The sequence below is a fragment of the Poecile atricapillus genome, chromosome 10 (genome assembly GCF_030490865.1).
Source record: "Poecile atricapillus isolate bPoeAtr1 chromosome 10, bPoeAtr1.hap1, whole genome shotgun sequence".
Classification (NCBI taxonomy): domain Eukaryota; kingdom Metazoa; phylum Chordata; class Aves; order Passeriformes; family Paridae; genus Poecile; species Poecile atricapillus.
The window spans coordinates 1,852,346-1,873,814 of record NC_081258.1 but is presented as its reverse complement, the minus strand read 5'-3'; the positions used below and the strand labels follow the sequence as shown (position 1 = coordinate 1,873,814).

The 21,469-nt window shown below is 42.7% G+C and overlaps 1 protein-coding gene across 1 annotated transcript in view; it reads left to right on the top strand.

Moving 5' to 3' along the window:
- Nucleotides 1-18,361, top strand: part of CMTM4 (CKLF like MARVEL transmembrane domain containing 4) — a 38,238-nt gene extending 19,877 nt beyond the window's left edge. Inside the window, exons 3-5 of the mRNA XM_058845533.1 lie at nt 8,832-8,930; nt 9,857-10,499; nt 10,989-18,361. Coding sequence (XP_058701516.1) covers nt 8,832-8,930; nt 9,857-10,030 — 273 coding nt within the window. The 3' untranslated portion in view covers nt 10,031-10,499; nt 10,989-18,361. The remainder of the gene's footprint in view (nt 1-8,831; nt 8,931-9,856; nt 10,500-10,988) is intronic.
- The last annotated feature ends 3,108 nt before the right edge of the window (nt 18,362-21,469 follow it).

Sequence of the window (21,469 nt, the reverse complement as noted above, 5' to 3'; positions counted from 1 at the left end):
ATCCCTTTGTGGTGGCACCAATTGTGTCTGCAATAGGACCTGTTAGGAGATATTTTGGGGAAGGGGGGGTTAAAAATCCAATCAGTTGTGTTTTGGGTTTGTTTTTTTGTTTTGTTTTGTTTTATAAAGATATTTCAGATTTGGAGCAATGGTCATGCTCTGCACCCACTGCCTAAACAGCGTTTGAGCAGCTTGAGCAGGTTGGGGATCAAACCAAGTGGCAGATGGAATTCACTGCAGTGCTTTGCTCTAGTTCAGCTTGCCATGTCCAGAGGCAGGAGGAATTTGCCATGATCTCCCAAGTCTCATTCTGTTAGTTGTGTACTGAAGATAAAATGCTTCTCCCATCCTTAAACCAGAGTTTAAGAAGGGAACTGGCAGCTTGTGTCTTCCATGAGCTGATGAGACCATCCTTCCTAGTGTTTCTTACAGATTTCAGCAGTCTGATTGTATTTGATTTTTATTTCTGATTGTTTGATTTTAACAAACAGTTGGGACTGTTCCTCCAACAGGAGTGAGGGAGTACCTGCTTTATGCAGTGCTTGGGACCATTCTGTGATTCTACAGCTGCTTCTCCTTCTGCAAGTGCAGATTGTGAGATCAAAGGCTGCTAATAAAACACCTGTGGGACGTTACTTCAGCCAAGTTAGTAGGAAATTTAAGAATGTAAGGTTCTGGATGATTTTTTTCCTTTTGCTTATTTTGGCATTTTTATTCTTTACAATTTAAATGTATGTTCATACATTATTTTCCTCTTTTGATATTTATTACTTCCCTGTGTTTTGATGGTTATTTTTGTACTTTTTCAGTCTCTTTATATGACACAGTTATGACAGGAGTTGCTTTCTGAACAACAACCTTTCACATCCCTGAGTGCTTTAGGAGGAAGTCACTCCTGTGTATGCATAAATTCATCAAGATACATGCTTTTAAAAACATATATAACTTTATAATGCATATTTCCCTTATGGGAAGTCTCAAGCATTGCTTTGAGAAGCTGTGTGAGAAGAAGAGGCTGTTGCAGTGCTTGAAGGAATTTAATCAACTTAAATTAGAAAGATACCTTTCTTGAAAAATAGTACTTCTTCCTAGGAATAATTTGGTTTCAAATGATCCAGTGTATTAGAAAGTACCTGGCCATCAACTGCTATTGTCCAACACAGGATTGTTTCCTTTAAAAGTTTATTAAAATAAGAATTATGTCCAGTGTGTTGTGGATATTGGCAGATGTCCCCTGTCCCTGACTGGAACGAAAATGTGGGTCAGTATGGACTAGGATCTAACAGATATGCAAAGTTGCTCAATTTTTTAAATATATATATATTTTTATCCATTTGGGGAAAAGAAATTTGTTTTGATCCTAATTAGAGGATGAGTTGCCAATCATTTTCATATTTGCCTGAGGTAAACATGCAAGAAACATGGGGCTGGAGAGGGCAGAAAAGAGCCTTGTCTGGGTGTGTTGGAGAGAAGCTGGTTTGTTCCAGCAAGATGAAAGAACAGTCCCTTGTCTGTTGTGCAGCACTATCAATATTATGCAAAAATGCAAAAGCTGGGGAACCTGTCAGTGGAAATTTCCATTTCCTTTATGAGCCTCACAGCTCAAAGGGAGACAGGAGTGGCCCAGGGGAATGGGGAGCACAGCAGCTCCTGCTCCACCTTGAGCTCAGGCACATTTGCTTTCAGATAGAGCCAATGAATTTTGCTATAATTTTGTCTTTGCCTAAATTATCCTTTTTTCTAAAATCCATGATTTGCATTCTCATGTGATGTGCAGGGAGAGCTGAAGCTCTGGTATCCAAGGGTGAGCAGGAGCTGGCCCTGCAGGAGCAGGGCTGGGCAGGAAAGGTGCTGGAATGTTGGAATCCTGGGGTGAGCTGGGACTGGGACCCTGCTCAGGGAGACTCCTCACTGCTGGGAACACTGGAATTTGGCAGTGGATGGGAGTTGTGTGATGATCTGAGTACCAATGTAACTCAGTGCTTGATCACCAGTAGAATGAGCTCTTTATCTGTGTGTAGGGAAAAAAAAATCTTCCAAGACATTTTGACCATTGATTTTTATTTTTTTTCAATTATTTTCTTGAAGCACTCACTGCAGTTATGGTAGGTTATTTTTTGGAGTCCAGTTCTGACTGCAGTTTGTCAGCTTAGGGCAGCTCAGAAGTGAGGCACAGAACTGAGCACAGCACAAAATCAGAGTTGCAGCAGGCTGGACTCAGTCCCAGGGAAGCAGCAGGCAGCAAACAGGGACCCAGGTGTGTGTTAGAGCACACAGACCAGCTGGGGAGTTCTGTGCTGCCTGAACATTGATTTCATCATCTCTGCAGGGCTGGGTTTTTTTTCATTGTTGCAGCAGTGAAAATTTATGTGCAAAGCAACTGACACTGGAAGGAGTTGGCAGAAAATTCCATGTGATGCCCAAATGATAAACTGTCCTGTGCCAGCCTTGCCTCTGCAGAGTGTAATTACAAAGCTGTAATTCTGAGGCCTTCACAGGGCAATCTTGATTTTTATTTCTATTTTTAATTTATTTTTTTCCCACTTCTGTTTTGAACAAACATCTTGTTTTCCTTAGCTATTGAATGAAAAATTAAGTCAGTTATCCTTGACTTTGATGTGTACTGCTCTCAAAATAGCAGTACCTAATAAGGATAAAAATGAACATTTTATAAGTTTAAAAACAGTTATTAGAATTAATTTCCTCTGAGCTCTTCATGGACTGTTCTCATTTGGTGAATGGTATAGTTGTTACTCTGTAATGAATGTAGTCTCAAGTTTTAAATACAAGAAACGTCATGTGTTTTGGTAGTTATTGCAGGTGTGGTATATTGCTTTGTGACAGTAACTTTCTGAAATTTTTTTTCATGGACTCTTTTATTGGGGAAGCAGTGCTTATGTGTTTCTTGTGTTTACCTAAGTAACTAAATATATGAGGGGAAAAAGAGGTGGCAAGTAATGCTCATATGGTTAATTAATTTGGTTCTTTCTACCTAGCCCTTATTTTTGCTTGATGAACCATGTTTTCATTTTTAATTGTAGTGCAAAATACTCAAACAGTGTTTAATAACAGAACAAAATTCTGGGAGTTTGACCAGAGGTGCTTGGTTTAGAGGATTGACTGGTGTGTTTGTAACCTTCAACTCGATGGCTTCATATAGAAGAAAGGGAAGATGTTCCCAAACCTTGTAAATGGAGGAAAAATTATGGTCATTGTACAAAAAAAAAAAAAAAATTAAAAAAATATTAATAACCACACTCTTCTTCCTTTCCCCTGAAAAAAAACTCAGCAAATCCAAACAAAACTAAAAGGAAATGTTGCCTTGAGCTGTCTTCTGTGGAAGTTAAATCAGGCACCAGCAGGCCACTGACTCCTGTCAGCTTTTGTGGCAAAGTCAGGCTGTTGAAATGTGCAGGCTTCTCTTCCTGAGAACATTAGTTTAGCCACTTTAATCTCCATCTGGATGTAAACTTTTGGATTTCAGAAAGCAAATGACAAGAGAAACCACCACTTTAAATATCATCTCTCTGTTTACATGAGTTTCAGCTGCAGTATGGCACTGGCTGGCTTTTAAAGAGTACCTGGTCACTTGTGCAGGATCACGTACAGGATAAAAAGGCAGGGCAGGAATTTTGATTGAATAATTCTTTAAAGGTTGTGTGAAGTTGTGGGGAGCTGTGGGTCAAGACATGTGGATGTTACTGAAGCCTCTGAGAGTCTGAGGCAGCTCCTGGTGATGTCCCAGCCTGGAAGGGTGAGCAGCAGTGTTGGAGATTTCTGGAGTTACTTGGTGGCAGCTGCCAGGTCTGTTAACAGCTCTCATTTGTATCTCCAGTTCTGCTTTTCCATCCTCATTAATCCAGGAGCTGTACCTGCCTGGACCCTTAAAAACCAGAGTGTGGGATGTCACAGAGTCATGGAATGGAGCTTCCCACCTTCACAGCTGAACCAGCAAAGCAAAATCCTTGTCCTCTTCTAGCATAAAAATATTTATCTTGGCATAAGCCCATCTTCATCCACGACTTACAACATCTCCTCTGCCTTGTCCTTCTCCTGAGTGGGACAGAGAGCAGATTTATGTCCTTGGATGCTCTTTGTTGGACTGACAGAACCACTGGGGACCGAGCAGAAAGACTTGTAAATAAACTAGCAAGTGACCAGAAATCATTTGTTCATTTGAAATCATTTTGGAAAGGAGAAAGGGAGCAGCAGCAGCAGCCTGGAGTGGGTTTGATTCAGCTCAAAGATTTGATTCTGTTATGGATGGCAGCTCTGTGCAGTATTTTATGGCACAGCATACTGTCTCATGAGGTTGCTGTAATTTCAGCAGAAATTCTTCTACCTCTGTGATGTGGTTTTACTTTGTCTATAAATATAATAGCAAGAACTTCAGCTCCATCATGGCCAGATTTGAAGCAGCTCATCTTTTTTCAATTAGTTTATTCTTCTTATTGTCACGATTATTCATTTTCTCTTACGTGGAAAAAACTTGCAGTATTTTAGGGTGTGTCCTCTGCTTCTTGCTGTAGTTTCTTTTATTTATCCTCTTACTTCACCCAAAACTATTGGATTTTTTTGCTTTTATTATCTTTCTGCTCCAAGCAGTAGCTCCCACATTTTGGATTAACAACCTACACTGCTGTTTGTATCTGTGATGTTACCATTACATGTGTGTAAGGAGCTGTCATTGCTCCTTAAGCTCCAGTCTGCTCTGGGGGTGTAAAATAATTTTTATTTTAGCTTTTTCAAAAACCAGCCTTATCATATGAATGTTGTTAATATCAATAATATCAATAATAACTGTTGAATCAGTTGTTAATTGTATTAGAAAGTTTTGACCTAAATGGGGAGAATGGAGTTGCAGAGATGAATAAATTGAAGCCTCAAGGTAGAATCACTTCTTTAGATTTAAATTGTTGAATTTAAAAATGTAATTTGATATTCTTTGTAAAAAGTGAACTAGAATAACTAGTAAACCAGAATAAAATGCCAGTGATGATGACAAGTTCCTGATGTGCTTATATCAAAGTACAGTAGAAAAGATTGGCAGTTTAATTTCAGCAGGATTTTATATTCTGCAGCTTGAATGAAACCTTCAGGTCCACTTGTAGCACGGAGCTGGATGATAAATGTGTCATGTTGTGGGCAGGCCTGGCCCTCTTGCTTACACTGTGCTCCTGTGGTGTCCAAGGTGACAGATTCTAAATGTCAGAGGTCAGCAGGATTAATTAATGAGCACATCTGACCCTATAAATCACAGACCATCATGTGCCATCCATGTGGACTCTTAAGTATGGTACCAAGGAAGTACAAAATGTGTGAGTGTGTGTCTGAAAAAGCATAACCTGGATTATAAGAAGTGAAATGGTAGAATATTAAATACATCTTTGGCTGCTTGTTCTGATGGTTAGGTCCCCTACATTAAAATTAGCTTCATTTTGAATATGACTTCTGCCTTAACTGGAACTTAACATCAGAAGCTGTTGATTTTGTTTTGCCAATTTTGTTGGCTTTCTGATATTAAGCTTTTAAAACAACCAATGTTTTTAATTGTTTGAACACTGGAGTCTTCATGTACCCAGCTCAATCTTATAAATATTCAAAGCAGTTTAGGTTCTTTTGATTCATACTGTGAGAAATTTTCTCCTCCTTTCAATAAGTTCTGTGGCTCTGTACCCTGTCCAGTTTTTCAACATTCTTTTAAAAATGTGGATACTGGAACAGGACACAGCATTGCAGTGTCCCTTGCAAAGGTAAGATTACCACCTGTCCATATGTCCAAAGGAGTACAAAAGTGATTTTTCTCCCTTTTTTTGGTCATGGCAGCACCTCTTGGGATGCTTGCCTGCAGTAATTATTAAGCTCTTCTGAATTATTCCTTGTAGGATTTTATCTCTGTTCTGCAGGTTCTTCCTGTGGATGCCAGATGTATTCTGGTAGTAAAATACACAACTTGACCTTGAGTTGAGTTAATTTACATTTTTTAAATTATCCAAGGGCTGCCCTCTCCTCAATATTCAGTTTCTCCTTTCTTGGTGACACACATATATTTACACAGAGACTTGGTGGAAGTGTTGAAGCTGAATAAATTGCAGATATAGTGAGACTTCCCCTCTAGTGGAGAAAAGTTTTGTGCAGATGAGAACCACAGCTCGTGTTGGCAGCTGCAGGAGCACAGTTAGAGCTGTAAACTCAGAGCTGCACAGGGGCACATTTGGAGAAACTGTGTAATGCCATTTATTTTCTAATACCACTATTTATTTAAAGTTTAAATTTTATCTCTGCAAAAGAAAAATTATATAATTAGAACTGGAATAGCTAGTTAATAGAATTTGGATCTGTTTAATTTGTTTGATGTCCTAAGTGCCAGGTAGTATCTATCTCAGTGAGCTTGAGCAGGGATTAAAAAAATATCTCTGTATGCAGGTAGGTGAAAAATTGGTAGGAATTTGTGAGACCCACAATTTGCTTTTGTTTCTTTATTATTTGAGGAGAGTTTGGGCTGATTGGGCTCTTGACATCTGGACATGAGAGTGGAAGTGGCCATGAGCCATGGGAGCCTCTCCATTTCCTTGGGAAAGTCCCTGCTGGAGATGAGGATGAGCCTCATGCAGTCTGGACTCTCAGTTTTGATAACCAGCTGCTGCTGAGTCAGTAACCTCAAAATAGATTGTTTTCTGTGAATAACACAGTGCCAGACCTTCCATTTCTGCAGTTACTTTCTGCAGCATTCTGTAAGCGTGAGATGTTTTGGGGCTGGCTGGATGGCGTTGTCACTTCAGAGTCCTTGTGCTGTGGAATTGGAACACAGCTGTGGGATTCATACCCAGATTGTGAGATTCATACCCAGCAGAATAAGTTTAGAGTTAAGTCTTCTAAGCCTGACTTCTCATTACACTTCACAGGATGCACTTTGAGGAAAAAATAAAATAATTATTAAAAAAATGGAAAAAATGAAGGAGCTATAACAGGAAGTGACTCTGCCTTGCATGTGGGAGAAGAGAGTCAAGTAGTACAAATTGTCCTTGAATTCCAATTATTGTGATTATTTTTATATGATGGGAGTTGCCATGTTCACTGTGGTTTTGTTCTGTGTGGGCTTTTTGGTTTTTTTTCTTTACCTCAGGCCTGTAAGTTGCACAGCAATCTTGAATGCAGGTTTTCTTTCCATCCCTTCTGTCTGTTATAGATACATTTTATATTGTTGGCTTTTCACAAATATTAAAATGAATGTTATGTGTATAAGAATGAGAAATTTTGTTGTATTAATATAGTTTATTTTATTTCTGTTATTGATGAAATTTAGAAATAGTAGTATAATACATATATGTTAGGTTATGGCATAGTATTAAAATAAAAACTGCTTTTGTTTGTATAACCCAAAGACTGAGGAAAAAAAAAATAGTTAGAGAACTCCTGCATTTGTAAACTATCTTATCCAGATGAAGACAGCAGTGACCAGAACTCTGGGGGAGGAATTTATTGCATTTCTGGTATCAGGGAATGTAAATCTCAATGGGGCCAAGAGGATTGATCTATTGGGAAGGGGGCAAGAGAAAACTAAACAGAAGAACCCCAAAGATCCTAAAAAGAATGTCTGAATATGTATGAGAATTTGTGGATATGTAGTAGGGTTCTGTTTTTAAGGGACAATCCTTTGTTAGTAAGGTGAATGCAGAGACACCCAGCCGTATCTGTATACTTTATTTTTTTCTCCTAATTGTTTTTATTAAACTTTTAAATTCTATAAAAATTATGTGAACCTCGTTTTCCACATGTCTATGGTAGTATTCACTTCTCACTGCTTTGATGTTTGTGCTGAATTGTCCTTTCTTCATCCCTCCACTCTGACCTCACTTGTTTATTCATGGTGGTTTGGGAATAGTGTTCCCCAATTCAGCGGGAGCCTGCAGACAGTGCAGTGTCCACACAGCTCAGATGTGAAAGGTGTCCTGATAACACACTGAACACCTTGTCCTGAATGAATCTAGACTTTGTTTCTACTAATATTTGCACCCTTGAATACTTTTCCCTCAAGTCTGATCAGTTAGTCTTGTACTGCTGTAATCATTTTTGTGCAGTTACCTGCCATTCAGAATTTTTCCTTTGGTTCCAATGACATTAATGACCCTGTTTGAGGTGAGGCACGGCAGCATCACCATCTGAACACCAGTGACACACGTGCAGCACACGTGACAGGAATTGTCAAGTTGCTTTTCTTGGAGCAAAGCAGTTTTCCCTGAGCATGTTGCTGTGTGCATGTTCTAAAACGTCTGCTTGAAACATCAGTTTTATGCAATAAATAGGTAAAAATCTCTGTTGTTACACTGCTGGCAGCTGTTACTCACAGAAGTGGCACAGAACATGCAGTGTTGTTCAATGCACACCTCAAGGAGGGGGTAGGAGAGCTCCTGGCTGGTGTGGGCAGGGCAGGAGCTGTGCTGGGATGTGAGGAGCAGGGGCTGTGCAGTTCTGCCAGGCTGCTTCAGCACCAGCTGCAATGGAGCAGGATGGAGCAGGATGGAGCCCGTCCATCCCTGTGCTGGCAGCTCTGCCAGAGCCAGCCCCAGCTGAGGTGCTGCTGCAGGGCTGCAGGGTGCTCTGGGTGCTGCTGCAGGGCGCTCTGGGTGCTGCTGCAGTGCTGCAGGGTGCTCTGGGTGCTGCAGGATTGCAGCTCCTGCTCTCCTGGGGGACAGCCTCTGCCTTCTGGGGACACCTGGGCAACTGCAGAGGAGCTGGCAAGGGGTTGCTGCACTTGTTCCAATCTTGTCATCACTTCTGATAAAGCAAACAAGCATCATTTAGTAATGCTACTGAATTTATTTTTCTAGGATCTGGTCAACACTGGAGTCAGCACTTTCTTCTTTTTCATTGCCTCTGTAGTACTGGCTGCTTTAAACCATAAAACTGGAGCAGAAATTGCTGCTGTGGTAAGAATTTAAACTTGTTTATATCTGATTCTTGTGTTAAAATTAACTTTTACTCATTGATCGAATACACCTGTTGCCTTTGCCATCACAATTTACTTCTACTTTAACAATTTACTGTGAGACAGTTCAAGGGTTTTAACATCCTTGGAGCTTTGTCTGAAGGCTTGAGGCAAGAACAGCAGAGAAATGACTTGTGGAGAACACTTTACAGTTGAACTCTTTGGTGTCTTACATGGTCCTGCTCTATGTTGCAAGCCTATGGAAAAGATAGAGCCAAAAAGTCAGAAGAAATTGAAGCTGTTTACACATAATTTGCTGAGTTCTTGCTCAGTATAGGTGATTTTTTTGTTCTGTGGATTGAGTGTAGTAGCACTTCAGGGTTTTAAATCTATGACAGTCAGTTCAAACAAATTAATTTTGTGTGTGAGCTGGCGACCTCTTATTATTTTTCTTTTTTATTTTCTTTTTTATTTTCTTTTTAACCTGCCTTTTAAAATCATGAGTTCTGCAGAAGCATAGAGGAAAAACTGCAGAGCAGCTGCTTCTCCAGGCTGATGCTCTGGAGGAGCATTGTGATGAGTTACCTCTGATGGCTGGAGTTGTCAGTTTTTGTGTGCACCCTGAGGAATGAATGAACTTTTGGATGAAAGCTGGTTTCTTTACAAAAGGGTTTCTTTACACTGGGCTGCAGTGCAGGATTTAATTGTTGTGTTGGTAGTGAGAAAACTCTGTTTTCTGGGATCATTGATCTCAGCCACTTCTGCAGATTCTCAAGTTGACTGAGAAGAAAAACATAATTTCCCAGGCCATGATGATTTGTCAGTGCAAATAACGTAGGAAACTGAACTTCTGAGGACTTTGCTGTGAAACTACTTTTCTTCTTGTTTTCAAAACTTGTCTGTGACAACTCTTTCTGCTCCCTGTAGGTGTTTGGTTTCCTGGCAATGGCAGTGTATGCTGTGAACACGTTTTTAGCAGTTAAAAAGTGGCGGGTGAGCAGCAGGCAGCAGAGCAGCCGGCAGAGCAGCGACTACATCCGCGCTCGGACAGAGTCCAGGGAGGTGGTGCATCGCCCCGAGATCCTGCGCCTGGACGCGTGAGAGCCACCCTCAGATGGGACTGAAAGGGAAAAAAGCACTCAGCTCCCTCATGGAATAAGGGTTTTTGCTTTATTTAAGGAGGAAAAGGTGGATCGAGGGTGGCGGAGGATGCCCAGCCCTGCACGTGCGCAGAGATGCTTTGAGCCAGAAGCTGCTGTCATGGAGGCAGAAAATGTTGGTTGTTCAAAAGGAAGATCCCCTCAAGACCTCCAGATATACACGTGCATATATTATATAGCTCACAGAATATATAATATATGTCTGTTCTGAAGTATGCCATTGTTTGGATTAACTGCACAGCAGTTTTCCTTCCCTCTCTGAAGATTCACTGTTCTTCACCTGCCCCAGAGACAGAGCAGCCCTGGCCGAGGGAGGAGGGACATCCACGGGAGCAGCTGCAACAGCCACGCATGCCAAGGAGCCAGGGGCACTCAGCAATAACTCAGCCGTGTGCCAGCCAGCCAGAGGGGTCTGTCCATCCCAAACTGTGTCCGTGTGTCCTGCTCCCTCCTGCCCTGAGCCTGCTGGAGACCCTTCCACGCCTTCCCACGGCTGGCAAAGGGCGGCTGGGCTGGGCTGGGCTGGGCTGGGCTGGGCTGGGCTGGGCTGGGCTGGGCTGGGCTGAGCTGGGCTGGGCTGGGCTGGGCTGAGCTGGGCTGAGCTGGGCTGGGCTGGGCTGGGCTGGGCTCGGCTCGGCTGGGCTCGGCTCGGCTCGGCTGGGCTCGCTGCTGCCACGGGGATGCTCTGAGTGTGAGTAGGTGCTTGTCTGGTCCTGTTGGGAAACATTCCACTTCTCATTCCAAAGTGGGAAAATAAATATGTTTAGGAGACAGGGTGGAGAAAAGGGGCTTGAGGGATGCAGTAGAGAATGAAGGGGTTGTCATCCTATAGACTTACATTCCTGCCATAGATTTATTTTTCTTTCTCTTTTTATTTTTTCATTATTTTTTTTTTTAAGGTTCAACATTTCTAGAAGTTTTTGCTAGAACTTGCTTTCCCTCTAAGACCAGGGTAAGCAAGAACTGGCAAAAATTTATGTGCTTTTAAAGTGTTCCTAAGGTTGCAGTGTTGTGGTTCATGAGGGTAAATATTTCTTTTTGGAAAAATGGTTGTTCTAAAATTAAACCTAAATTGGTAGTAGGTAAACCTGATTTTTTATTTTAACTGGGTGTTTCTTCAGATTTATTCCCCTTATGTTTCTTTGGAAAATGAATTTAGTTAATTGGAAAATAATATGATTTTATTGATTTGTTTAGAAATAGTTTTACTTAGCTGAAGTTTTGCTTTGTTTTTTTTATTTTCCTTGTACTTCCAGTGAATGAATTATGTTTTCTCTACTCAGAAATCAAATTCAGCAGTAATTGGCTAGACAATGTCACAATATTATTAAGAAGACGTCTCTTGATACTTTTCTGTTTCTTTGGTGTCTCTATAGTGCATTATTTGGCATTTGTGTGCCTGTGTGAAGACAGTGTGTGGGAGGAGATCTCTAGAGCTGAACTCCTTTGTGGTGTGAGGAAAATGAAAATGTGTGCAATTAATGGAACTGTTTGCCTGGGTTTGTGTGTCCTGCTGGAGCTGCATTGCTCAGGGTGAGTGCAGCACCTGGAGCCTTAAGAACAACAGGCAGTGTATTGTGGATAAGTTATTTAACCATGAAAACCAAGTTACACCAAACAGGAGATCAGGAGAAGTGCCTGGGCTTTTATAATACTGGAGGGAGCTGGGATAGTGAAAGTGTGAACCTAATGCTGCAATAGTCAAATTGAGCATCAGAGAATTATTTCAATGAGTGGAAAAAAAAGTGACAAAAGTGATGCATTTTCATTTTCCATGTATTGACATCTATAGTGCATTTCACCTTAGTGGCTAAGATGGAGATTAAAATTCAGAGTTACTGATGAGGTTAAGGAAAATTTGCATTTTCTTAGTAATTACCACTTCCTACAGTAATATTTTATTGTGCTTTATTGGATGCAATGCCAAAGGGAACAGCAGTTTAAAAGGAGATTGAACCAACTCTTGGAGCTGGGTTAGAACAGAGACATTCCACAGAGGGTTGTCACACCTGGGTGCATTCCCTGAGCAGTACATGGCAATTCCATGGCCTGTGTGGTAAGGAGTAACAATTTGTTATTCCCAGAAGTGCTGTGACAGCCCTGCTGTTTGCCAGCACTGCCCAGGACTGGCAGAGTTTGCAATGTCAATTATTAAAGGACTTTTTAAAAGTAGCACAAGCATACCCAGTCTGGAATTGTAAACTGCCATCAAAGCAGTTTGTGTAAAGAGAGTGGAAAACCCCAAGCAAACCAAAACCAAAAAAACCCCTAAACATCCCACACCAAAATCAAGCCAAACCCACCTACAGAAAAATGACATAGAGTTCTCCAGAAGATCCATGCTTTTAGAGTGGAGCTGCTGTCTGCAGTCAGGGAGCAGGATGGTGTTGCACAGGGATTTTGTGTTACACAGGGGTTTTGTCAGGAGTGTGTCCTGTCACTGGCCAGGGCTGAAGGAGCATTCCCAGATCCTCTCCTGTGCTCCCAGGCTCAGTGTGCTTGGGGCAGAGCTCTGGGAGCTCTCATGCCTCTCTAGGTTTATGAATTTGGTACCTTTCAAACCCCTACACCTTTCCTGGCCTGGCAAAAGGGTAACTCGGGGGTTTTCTGTGGTGGGAGGTGCCAGCCCCTGTTGAGCTGCAGTGACAGGAGCAGAGTGGGGCAGTCACACCTCCAGTGGCATCCTTGGACTGCAGGAGGGGTGAGTTTCCTCATCTGGGAATGCCAATATTTATTACTCACATCATGCCCTGGGCCTAGCACTGCTCTCAGGGTGGAATCCAAAAGAGAACAGTGATTTTAAAAATACTGTCTGATTCACTTCGTGAAGCAAAAGCAAATGTAAATGTGTAATTTCCTTATTTTTTGGGACCAAAGATGATTTTAGTATTGTACAGTATATACTTTCTAAAAAATCTTAAGCACTTACTGCTCTGCAGAGACATTATTTACTATGTGGATTATATAGAAGGGAAGTAAAGTGAGAAACAACTACATTTGAAGTATTAAGATAATTTGATGTATACATGGTTCATTCCCCCTGAGTTAATTTTACAGTGTATTGGAGAGGTACTTTTTGAAGTGTTATCTAAACTGCAGTCACACAAAAAAACCCTTAAGGGAGAAAAGAGGGTAGAAAGTTTAAACTTTTTTTAAACTTACTTAGAAAAGTGACATTAAATTGCTTCTCTCAGCCAGTTAGTCTTGCTTGTAATTGCTAGCACATAGGGATAATTTCTTTGAGTCCTTGGGGGTGCTGTTTAGCTCCATAAAAGAGACTCAAATCCCACTGTAAATAGAACTAAATTAAAGCAAACAGTTGAACAAGGATGCTTAAACAGTAATGGTTTGGATGAGTCCCCTTTGGTCAAAGAGAGCCCTTAGACCTGGAATCTTTGTGTATTTCTGGGTGTAGAACTGAGTAAATTCTGCAGCCTGTGCACAGACAGGGTGATGAGGAAGCTCTGGCTGCAGCAGCAGGGTGGGAGCTGTTGCTGGGTGCTGCCAGAGTCTGTTTGCCTCTCCCTGCTCAGCTGAGGTTTGTGCCATGGCCCTGTGCTGTGCAAACAGCCCCAGCAGGAGCTCCTAAACCCACACAGGAACTCACTTATGTGTCTGACTGAAGCCAATTCCTTCTTTCTCTCCTGCTTTTCCTTTCATTTGGAATATTTGTGCCTCGTGGATCAAATGCTTTAATATTTAATTCTTGCTCAGCCTTGTTTGCTGGTCTGTGTAGTGTCTGCTGCAGTGCCAGGAAGATCAGAATGTGTCCAACATCCCTTTCTTTCAGATGTGGTGCTCTTCCCTTTCCTGATGGCTTCAGAGGCTGGGCTGGGTGTTCTTTCCCGTGGGAAGCTGGTGCTGGTGTGAGATTCCTGGTAGGAGCCACATGCTTGGAGCTTGGGAGGGGTAGAGAGCGATCTCCCTGTGCCTTCTGAGAGACAGGCACTGGCTCCAGGGAGCTGACATTTCTGTGCTGCTCACTGGATTCAGGAGCTCAGCATCAGCAAATATCTGTGCCTTGGCAGCAGCTCCTCACCTTGCAGTTATAAAGTGTCTTCTGCATGGGATTTCAATAAAGGATCAGTGTGTGTTGCTCTTTCATTGGCTTTGTCACATGTTGTGACCAATACTTTGTGTTTGTTCATCACTCTGTGTCTCATGGCACGCTCTGGAGTTGTTTCACCTCTCTGTATTTCATTGCTGCTTCTAGAAAGAGGAGGGGAAGGTTCCCACTGTTCCTAAGGCAGTAATTTATTTCCCCCTGTGAATTGTTGTGTCCCATGTGCTGATTGTCCCCTCCCAGCAGGGCACTCAGTGCTTCCCCAGGTGCTGTGGGTACAGCAGGAGAGGATCTGCTGCAGGCCCTGAGCTGCTCTGGGGCAGTGAACCACCAGATCTTCAGGAGCTTTAAAGTCCCTGAAGGAATTTGGGATTTGTCACCTCTCTGCTGTTTTGGGGGTGTGCAGGCACAGCAAATGCTTACCTAATCTGTGGCTTTATTAATGCAATCCTTTCTTCTTCCCTTTTGCTCAGGCCTCTTTCTGTATCTGTTATTTTCTTGTCTCATGTCAACTTTTTAATGATTTCTACTTGTTTTCTTACATGAGGGGAAAAAAACCTCACCAAAAATCTAAAATAAGCAAGAATAATGGTTTTAGGGCATAATTAAAAAATGGAACCAGTGCAGATAGTGTAGTTCAGATAGTGTGGGAAGTAATATCCTCTGTCCTGCTCAGCTGGGATACTGAACAGCTTTTTGCATTCAGGGTAATAAAGAGGCACAGCCTGATAGGGATTGGAGAGGTGAGAAGGACATTTGACAGTGCAGTGCTTTCAGAGTGAGACATGAACATTAAGAACCCTCAGTGGCCACTGCAGCCGTGGTGATCTCAGGGGCTGGGATTGTCCAGAGGGGGATCCAGGCTGGTCCCTGCTCAGCCCCACGGGAAGGAGTGAATCCAACCTCTGGCACTTCTGAAAATCAGACACTTGGCTTGTGTTATTTGTAGCATGAAATAATGGATTGTTCATTGTCTGGAGGGCCAGCAAAGCTCAGAATTACTGTGCAGATCGAGGTGTCCTGTGTGGGAGTTTTATAGGCAACAAAAACATTTAAAAATGATCCTGAAATCGGTACAAAAATGCATGGAATGTGTGAAAATACTTTGTAGAAATTATGCCATGTTCCTCTCTTTATTTTGACAGAGGGACTTGGTTAAAATGAATTTATACAAATACTCAGGAAATCTCTGAATGACATTTTAGAGGATTTTCCTGGTATATTATTTTCCCTGTCAGCCACTTGGCCACCTTGATAGATCTGCTTGACCAAGTCAGAGTGGTGCTGTCCAACCTGAAAGGGTTCCCTTGTTTTGTTTTGGTTTTTTTGTGTTGTATTTTAAAAATTTGTCTATAATTTAACCATTTGTATGCTAAAAATAATCTTTAAAAAAAATCTGCTTACACTGTGATTTCTGGTAGCCTTTAATTTAGACTATACAACACAATCTAATTTTCTTTTGGGATATGCAGCTTTCATAAGTGTTATAAGTGTTCTTATATATGCCCAGAAGTGAAAGTTGTCTATTTATCATAGGAATGTGATTAGATAAAGTAACCTATCCAGAATCCCAGTGCAGCTCTTTCATATGTGCTGGATGGAGGAGTTAGTAAAATTGCCTTTTAATCTCTATGGGTTAATAAATATTTTTTTATAATTAGCCACAGATATTCCTTTTTAAATTATACTTGGCAAACAGAAGATATTTAATTTTATATACAATATACATAGTTACCTTGATTGACATATTTATAACATAGAGCTTTGTGTTTACTATGAAGGTTTTATCTGTATCCCATGGACTTCATGGGTAAAACTTTAAAAAGCCAGTTAGCATTTATGGAAGGATATGGGAACTTTCTTCATGGCTTTAGAATGAGGACATAGGAGCATTTAAAAGGCAATAGCCAGATTGTTTTACAGATTATCTGGGGGGGTTCTTATTTTTTGATTGGGGCTGGTCCCTGCAGCTATTTTAATAACATCTGGATGTGAGTAACAGAATGGAATATGAGCATCTGCCTCTGTCACAGGCTGTTGTCTAGAGCACAGGAAATTTCAGGGTATTGTATTGTTTTGTGTCAGACAAATGTCTCAATGGACAGATTTAATTAAAACCTTCATGTGTCTGAAAGAAAACATCCTCTCTTAACTAGGCTGATTTGTCACTTTTGGTACCCTTTTAATCCCCAAAGTAGTGTTGTCTAAATATTTTTAGTGATGTTCCAGCTATCCTGATGTCTGCAGGTTAAAGTGGTTCTGGCTAGCACCCTTTTATTACAACAATGGCTACCTTCATTTTTCTACTGTTTCTACTTTAATCTTGAATGTTTACCGGTTTCTATTGTCGGATCTTGTGGAGGGAGAGTGTCTTAGCACTACAGCTCATCCAGCTTTAACTCATGCATCACAGTCCTGGAGTAACAAAATATTTTGAATTATATATTGTGGCAAATTTATTCAATTTTAAAATGATTTCTATACTTTAGACACAACATTTATGACATAGTAGGACGAATGACTTAGCTAATCATTATATCTGTCTAGACTTACTCTCTTCTGTGTTAGTGTTATTTTGAAACTATTTGTATATGTTGAAATTTGTAAGGGTTCAGGAACCCACAATAAAATAGTAAAGTATGTATTTATTTCTCATTATAATGGTCAATTTTGATTTGGAAGTTGACACTTTGTATGTCTTTTCACAGAATTGTAAACAAATACCGAAAAACTGCTTCACCTAGGGTGCCTTCCATGTGTGGTACAAACACTTGTCATTCACAGGAATAGAGATGTAAATTTATTAATCCAGTAAACACTATTTTTGTAATGTGAGTCACTAACGCAGCTCTGGCCTCGTTGTGCTTTGTTCCCACCACCACCAGGTTGATGGCTGCTGTGGTCACTGCCTTCCCTCCCTGTGTGCACTAAATCTGACCCTGGGGAATCACAGCTTGTGTCTCCTTTGCTCTGCCCTCAGCTGCCCCCAGCACATTTCTGGTGCTCCACATTCCCTTCCCTGGCCTTGTGGAGGGGATGCTTAGGGGTGTTTGTATCCTCAGGGCTGACTCTGGCTCCTCTGGACAGGCTCTGCAGCCCAGTCCAGACATTCCAATTCTAGCTCCTAATTGGTGATTTCCAGCTTCTGAGGAGGGAGCATCCAGGCCTGACCAAAAGACTTTATCCCTCTGGGTTATGGGTGCTGTACTGCCAGGTTTGTAATTGCAAACAGCTCAGAGGTACTGTGGAAATACCAGGTTAGAATTCCATTCAGGCTGAACAAAGGGGATGCATTTTTCCTTTTATCATGAGCACAAGTCTGCTGTGCAATACCCTTGGTACTTTGCTTTTGCAGTAAAAGCTGCAATGTTCTGTCCTGGAGGACCCTTGGTGCATCCCCTGAGTGGTGCCAGGGCAGCTCCTGCCTGTTGTCCTGCCCTGGGGACTGAGACCAGGGCTCCCCTGAGCACCAGATCCTGCTGCAGGACTGGAGACTTTCAGCAGGCAGCACATTCATTCCCCTGGAGACAATTCCCAGCCCTGGAGGATTTCCCATTGTTCTGCAGAGCCCAGAGCCCGGTGCTGCAGCAGCTGCCTCAAGGTGGTGCCTCCAGCTGGGTGCACCTTCCAGCTGTGCCCACAGCTGGACCTCGCTGCTGGCAGAGCAGCTGCCAGCTCTGGGGGGGAAAGATGTCCTGGGAATGCTTGACCAAGCTCAAAGGCAAGGTACTCTACAAGAAAACACCACCTCCAGCTTGTGTCTACACCAGTAACCATCTTTCAGTTGTTGTGTTCTTTCTGTCGGTGTCTGTGCTAATCAAGAAACACAAGCTGAAGAATTGTAAAAGTCTTGCAATATACAAAGCAGTCTTGGTTTTAAAATCCATGCTGTTGCAGCATAATTTAAGTGGTGTATTTATCAGTTTTAAATGTCATTTTGCTTTTCCAGTCTTTTGTATATGGGCACAATACTTTTTGTAAGTTTTTTTTTTATTTAGTTGTCTTTCTGTCTTTCCTTTCTGGTACTGGAAGATTTGAGCTCTCTGGGTTTTCACGGTACTCTTCTGATCATTCTTCATAGTGGTAAAAGTCTGTATTTTTGTATGTAGGAGAAATGGTAGTTTTCTAACACTTAGCCCAATCAATATAGTATGGAATCATTTGTGAAGGACTTCCTGTTTAATAAATGGACGTATTAAAGTACTAAAACAGTGTCTTCATCTGTAAATGTGGCCTGGGCTGGGGTAATTTTCTTCCCAGTGGTTGATGTGGGGCAGTTTTGGATGTGTGTTGATAATTCAGAGATGTTTTTGTTGTTGCTGAGCTCACCCAGAGCCAGAGCCTTTCCTGCCCCTTGTGCTGCTGTGCAGGGGAGGGGCTGGGGGGACACAGCCAGGACAGGTGACCCCAAGTGACCACAGGGGTATCCCACACCTTACAGCATCAGGATGGGAAGGGGAGAAGGAGGAAGGGGGCAGGTTTGGAGTGGTGATGTTTGTCTTGCCAAGTCACCATTCCAGGGGATGTGCCCTGCTCTCTGGAGGTGCTGAGCACCTGCCTGCCCATGGGAATTGAGTCCTTGTTTTGCTTTGATTGTGTGCACAGCTTTTGCTTTCCCTATTAAATTGTCTTTACCTCAGCCCAGGGGTTTTCTCACTTTTCCCCTCCCCATTCTCTGCCTTGTCTCACTGAGACAGCAATTCCTGTGTGGGGCTGGGGGCTGCTGGGTGAAACCTCCCCAGGCAGCAGCAGAACCTCTCATGCAGCACTGGGAGGTTCCTGGGCTCATAACCCAGCCAGGCAGCTGCAAAACGCCCTTTGTGTGTGGGACAAACACCCAAAGCCCCTGGGGCTGCCCCGGGACACTGCTGGGTGCAGCAGCTAATGGGAAACCATGGGAGAGGCCTTGGGGAGAGGGCAGTGGAGCAGAAAACGTGGAACTGCTCTGCTGCTCACGAGCTTGTGATGGAATTGCTCTTGGGGTGTTTCTGGTGTGCTGCCATGGGCTGCAGTGCTCCTTCCTGGGGTCTGCAGCTTCCCATTTGGGACTGGAAAGGGATTTGGGAGCCAAAATGCCCCAGGGAGTGGGGTAATACTCTGCTGCCTCGGGGCTGGGGGCTGCAGGTGATGCTGCTGGGATTTTTGGTTTCCAGGTGCTTTAGGCACGAAGTGGAAGCACTGAGTCAATAGAGGTGAGAACAGTGGAAAGGCACAGAGGGATGGTTGAGTTTGTGAAGAGATTTGGGAATGTGGATGCTGCACTCAGAACACTTGGGAGGGATTGGGGAGGGTGGCACAAGGCAAGGATTTCCTGAGGGAGCCACAGGGAACGTGGCTCACGTTCCCTCTTACAAGGGGTCAGTTCATTTTGCCTGTGTGGGGCTGTCAGCAGCACTGTGGCGTTACCCAGGGTGGTATCCATGGTGCTCCTGGGTCAGGAGAAGCTTCATCAGCTGTCAAATAAAAATAAAAAAATTTTGTCTAGTTTTTAGATAGTGGATCTCTTCCTTCAGTCTCCTGGGAAGACTGTAATTAATTTATTCATGGATCAGGCTAACAGAATGTGATGGGCTGTGTCCAAAGTCCATAAAAGAAAAGGACAGATGCTTCCTGGCAAAAATTAATGTTGGAATTGGTATCTTCCTCTTCACTCCTCCTTCCCAAAGCCCCAAACAAAACCACACTTAAATTTTCTGGGTAGCACTGTTTTACTTTCTGACCTGGAAGTTTTACAAAACACTGAACACTGAATTCTTCCACTAAAGGAGTGTCCTAGGGTGACTGACTGTGTCACACTGTGCATTTCTTGATGCACTCCTGTTTATTTATTCCTGACTTTTTAAAGATCTTGACTTTTAAGGCAATATTCCATGCAAAAAGGTGTCTTGAGCATCTTGTATCAAGATTCACATCCTCAGTTCTCAGAACTTCTGCTTGATACATCTTCTCCCAGAGGATTAAAGGATGGCCAGGTGAGGCTGCTGTGCATGTGCTGCCACATGTGCCATTTGCCCTTTGAGGGCAGTTTGTGTCCTGGGGCAAGTCTGGAGTGAAGCCACACAATGATTTTACCTCTGTTCACAGCAGTGCCCAGTGAGCAGCCTCAGCAGAAGGACAATGAGTGGAACCAGGTGCTTGCTGAGCAGAACATCCAGCTGTGTTCTCTTTCCAGCACACCAGGCTCTTCTCCACCACCACAGCAGCGGAGATGCTCTGCTCTTCCTTGGTATCCTGGAAGTGATGCTGTCAGATGGAAATGGAAGTCCTGAGGAACTTGGAACAGTATCAAGTGAAAAGCACAGTTAGGTGGAGTAACAGACTGTTCAAAGGACAACAGAACCTCTTCAGTCAGAAGAAAAAAGCTACTTGGAAAGGCACTTGAATTCATTGGAAAGGTCTTTTGAATTCTTTGGAAAGGTATCTGAATTCCTTGGAAAGATACCTGAATTCCTTGGAAAGGTCTTTTGAATTCCTTAGCACTCCCTCCAAAAATCACTTCACAAGCCTGAACAAGTCCACAGATAAATGTAAAAGCTTGGTAGGAGGTAGAGAGCCCTTCAAGCAGGTGAGAGCTGTGTGAACTCACCTGAGGTGCCACTTTCCCTTCCCGTCAGTGGCTTTGAGGTCATGGAATTTCTGGTATTGTTTCTACATGGATTTGTCCACACTTGGGGCTGGAAACTGCCCAGGAACTCCAGGTGGCAGTGGCTGTGCTGGAGCTGCAATGAGGGCAGGGATTGGGCTCTGGGGGCTTGGGGCTTGGGAAGCAGCTCCTCCACAGGACACGAGTGATTGTGATTGGAAAGAGGTGTCTGACGAGGCCACTGAAATCAGGATTTAATTAAGGGCTCCACACTGCAGGTGCAGTGCTGTGTTTGTCAGCTGAATCACAGAGAAACCAGTGCTCCCAACACCCTTTTGATGTTGTCAGTTGAGGAAAAACAAGCAAATAAAAAACCCAAAAAGCCAAGCTGGCTCCTCCTCCACGTGTCCCAGACCCTGAGCTTGGTGCAGTATTTGTGGTGGAATATGGGCAGAAGACTGAGTCAGCTCCCTCCACCCCAATCCAAACTGGCTTTGAGGTAATTATTTTAAATCTAATTTTCTGAAGTGATATTTCTAAAATACAGAACCCTGTTTTCTTTCAGTCATGGGAACAGATATTTTTTAATAAAAGGCCAGAATCTTACAGAAGTGCTTGACCCTGGGAGCAAACTGCTTTGAAATAAATGAAGTCATCAAGTACTTAAAAGCCAGTAAGGAAATTCTCTGGGCAGGCACCTCACTGAAAGCTGCTAAAGCAGTCCTGAAGCAATT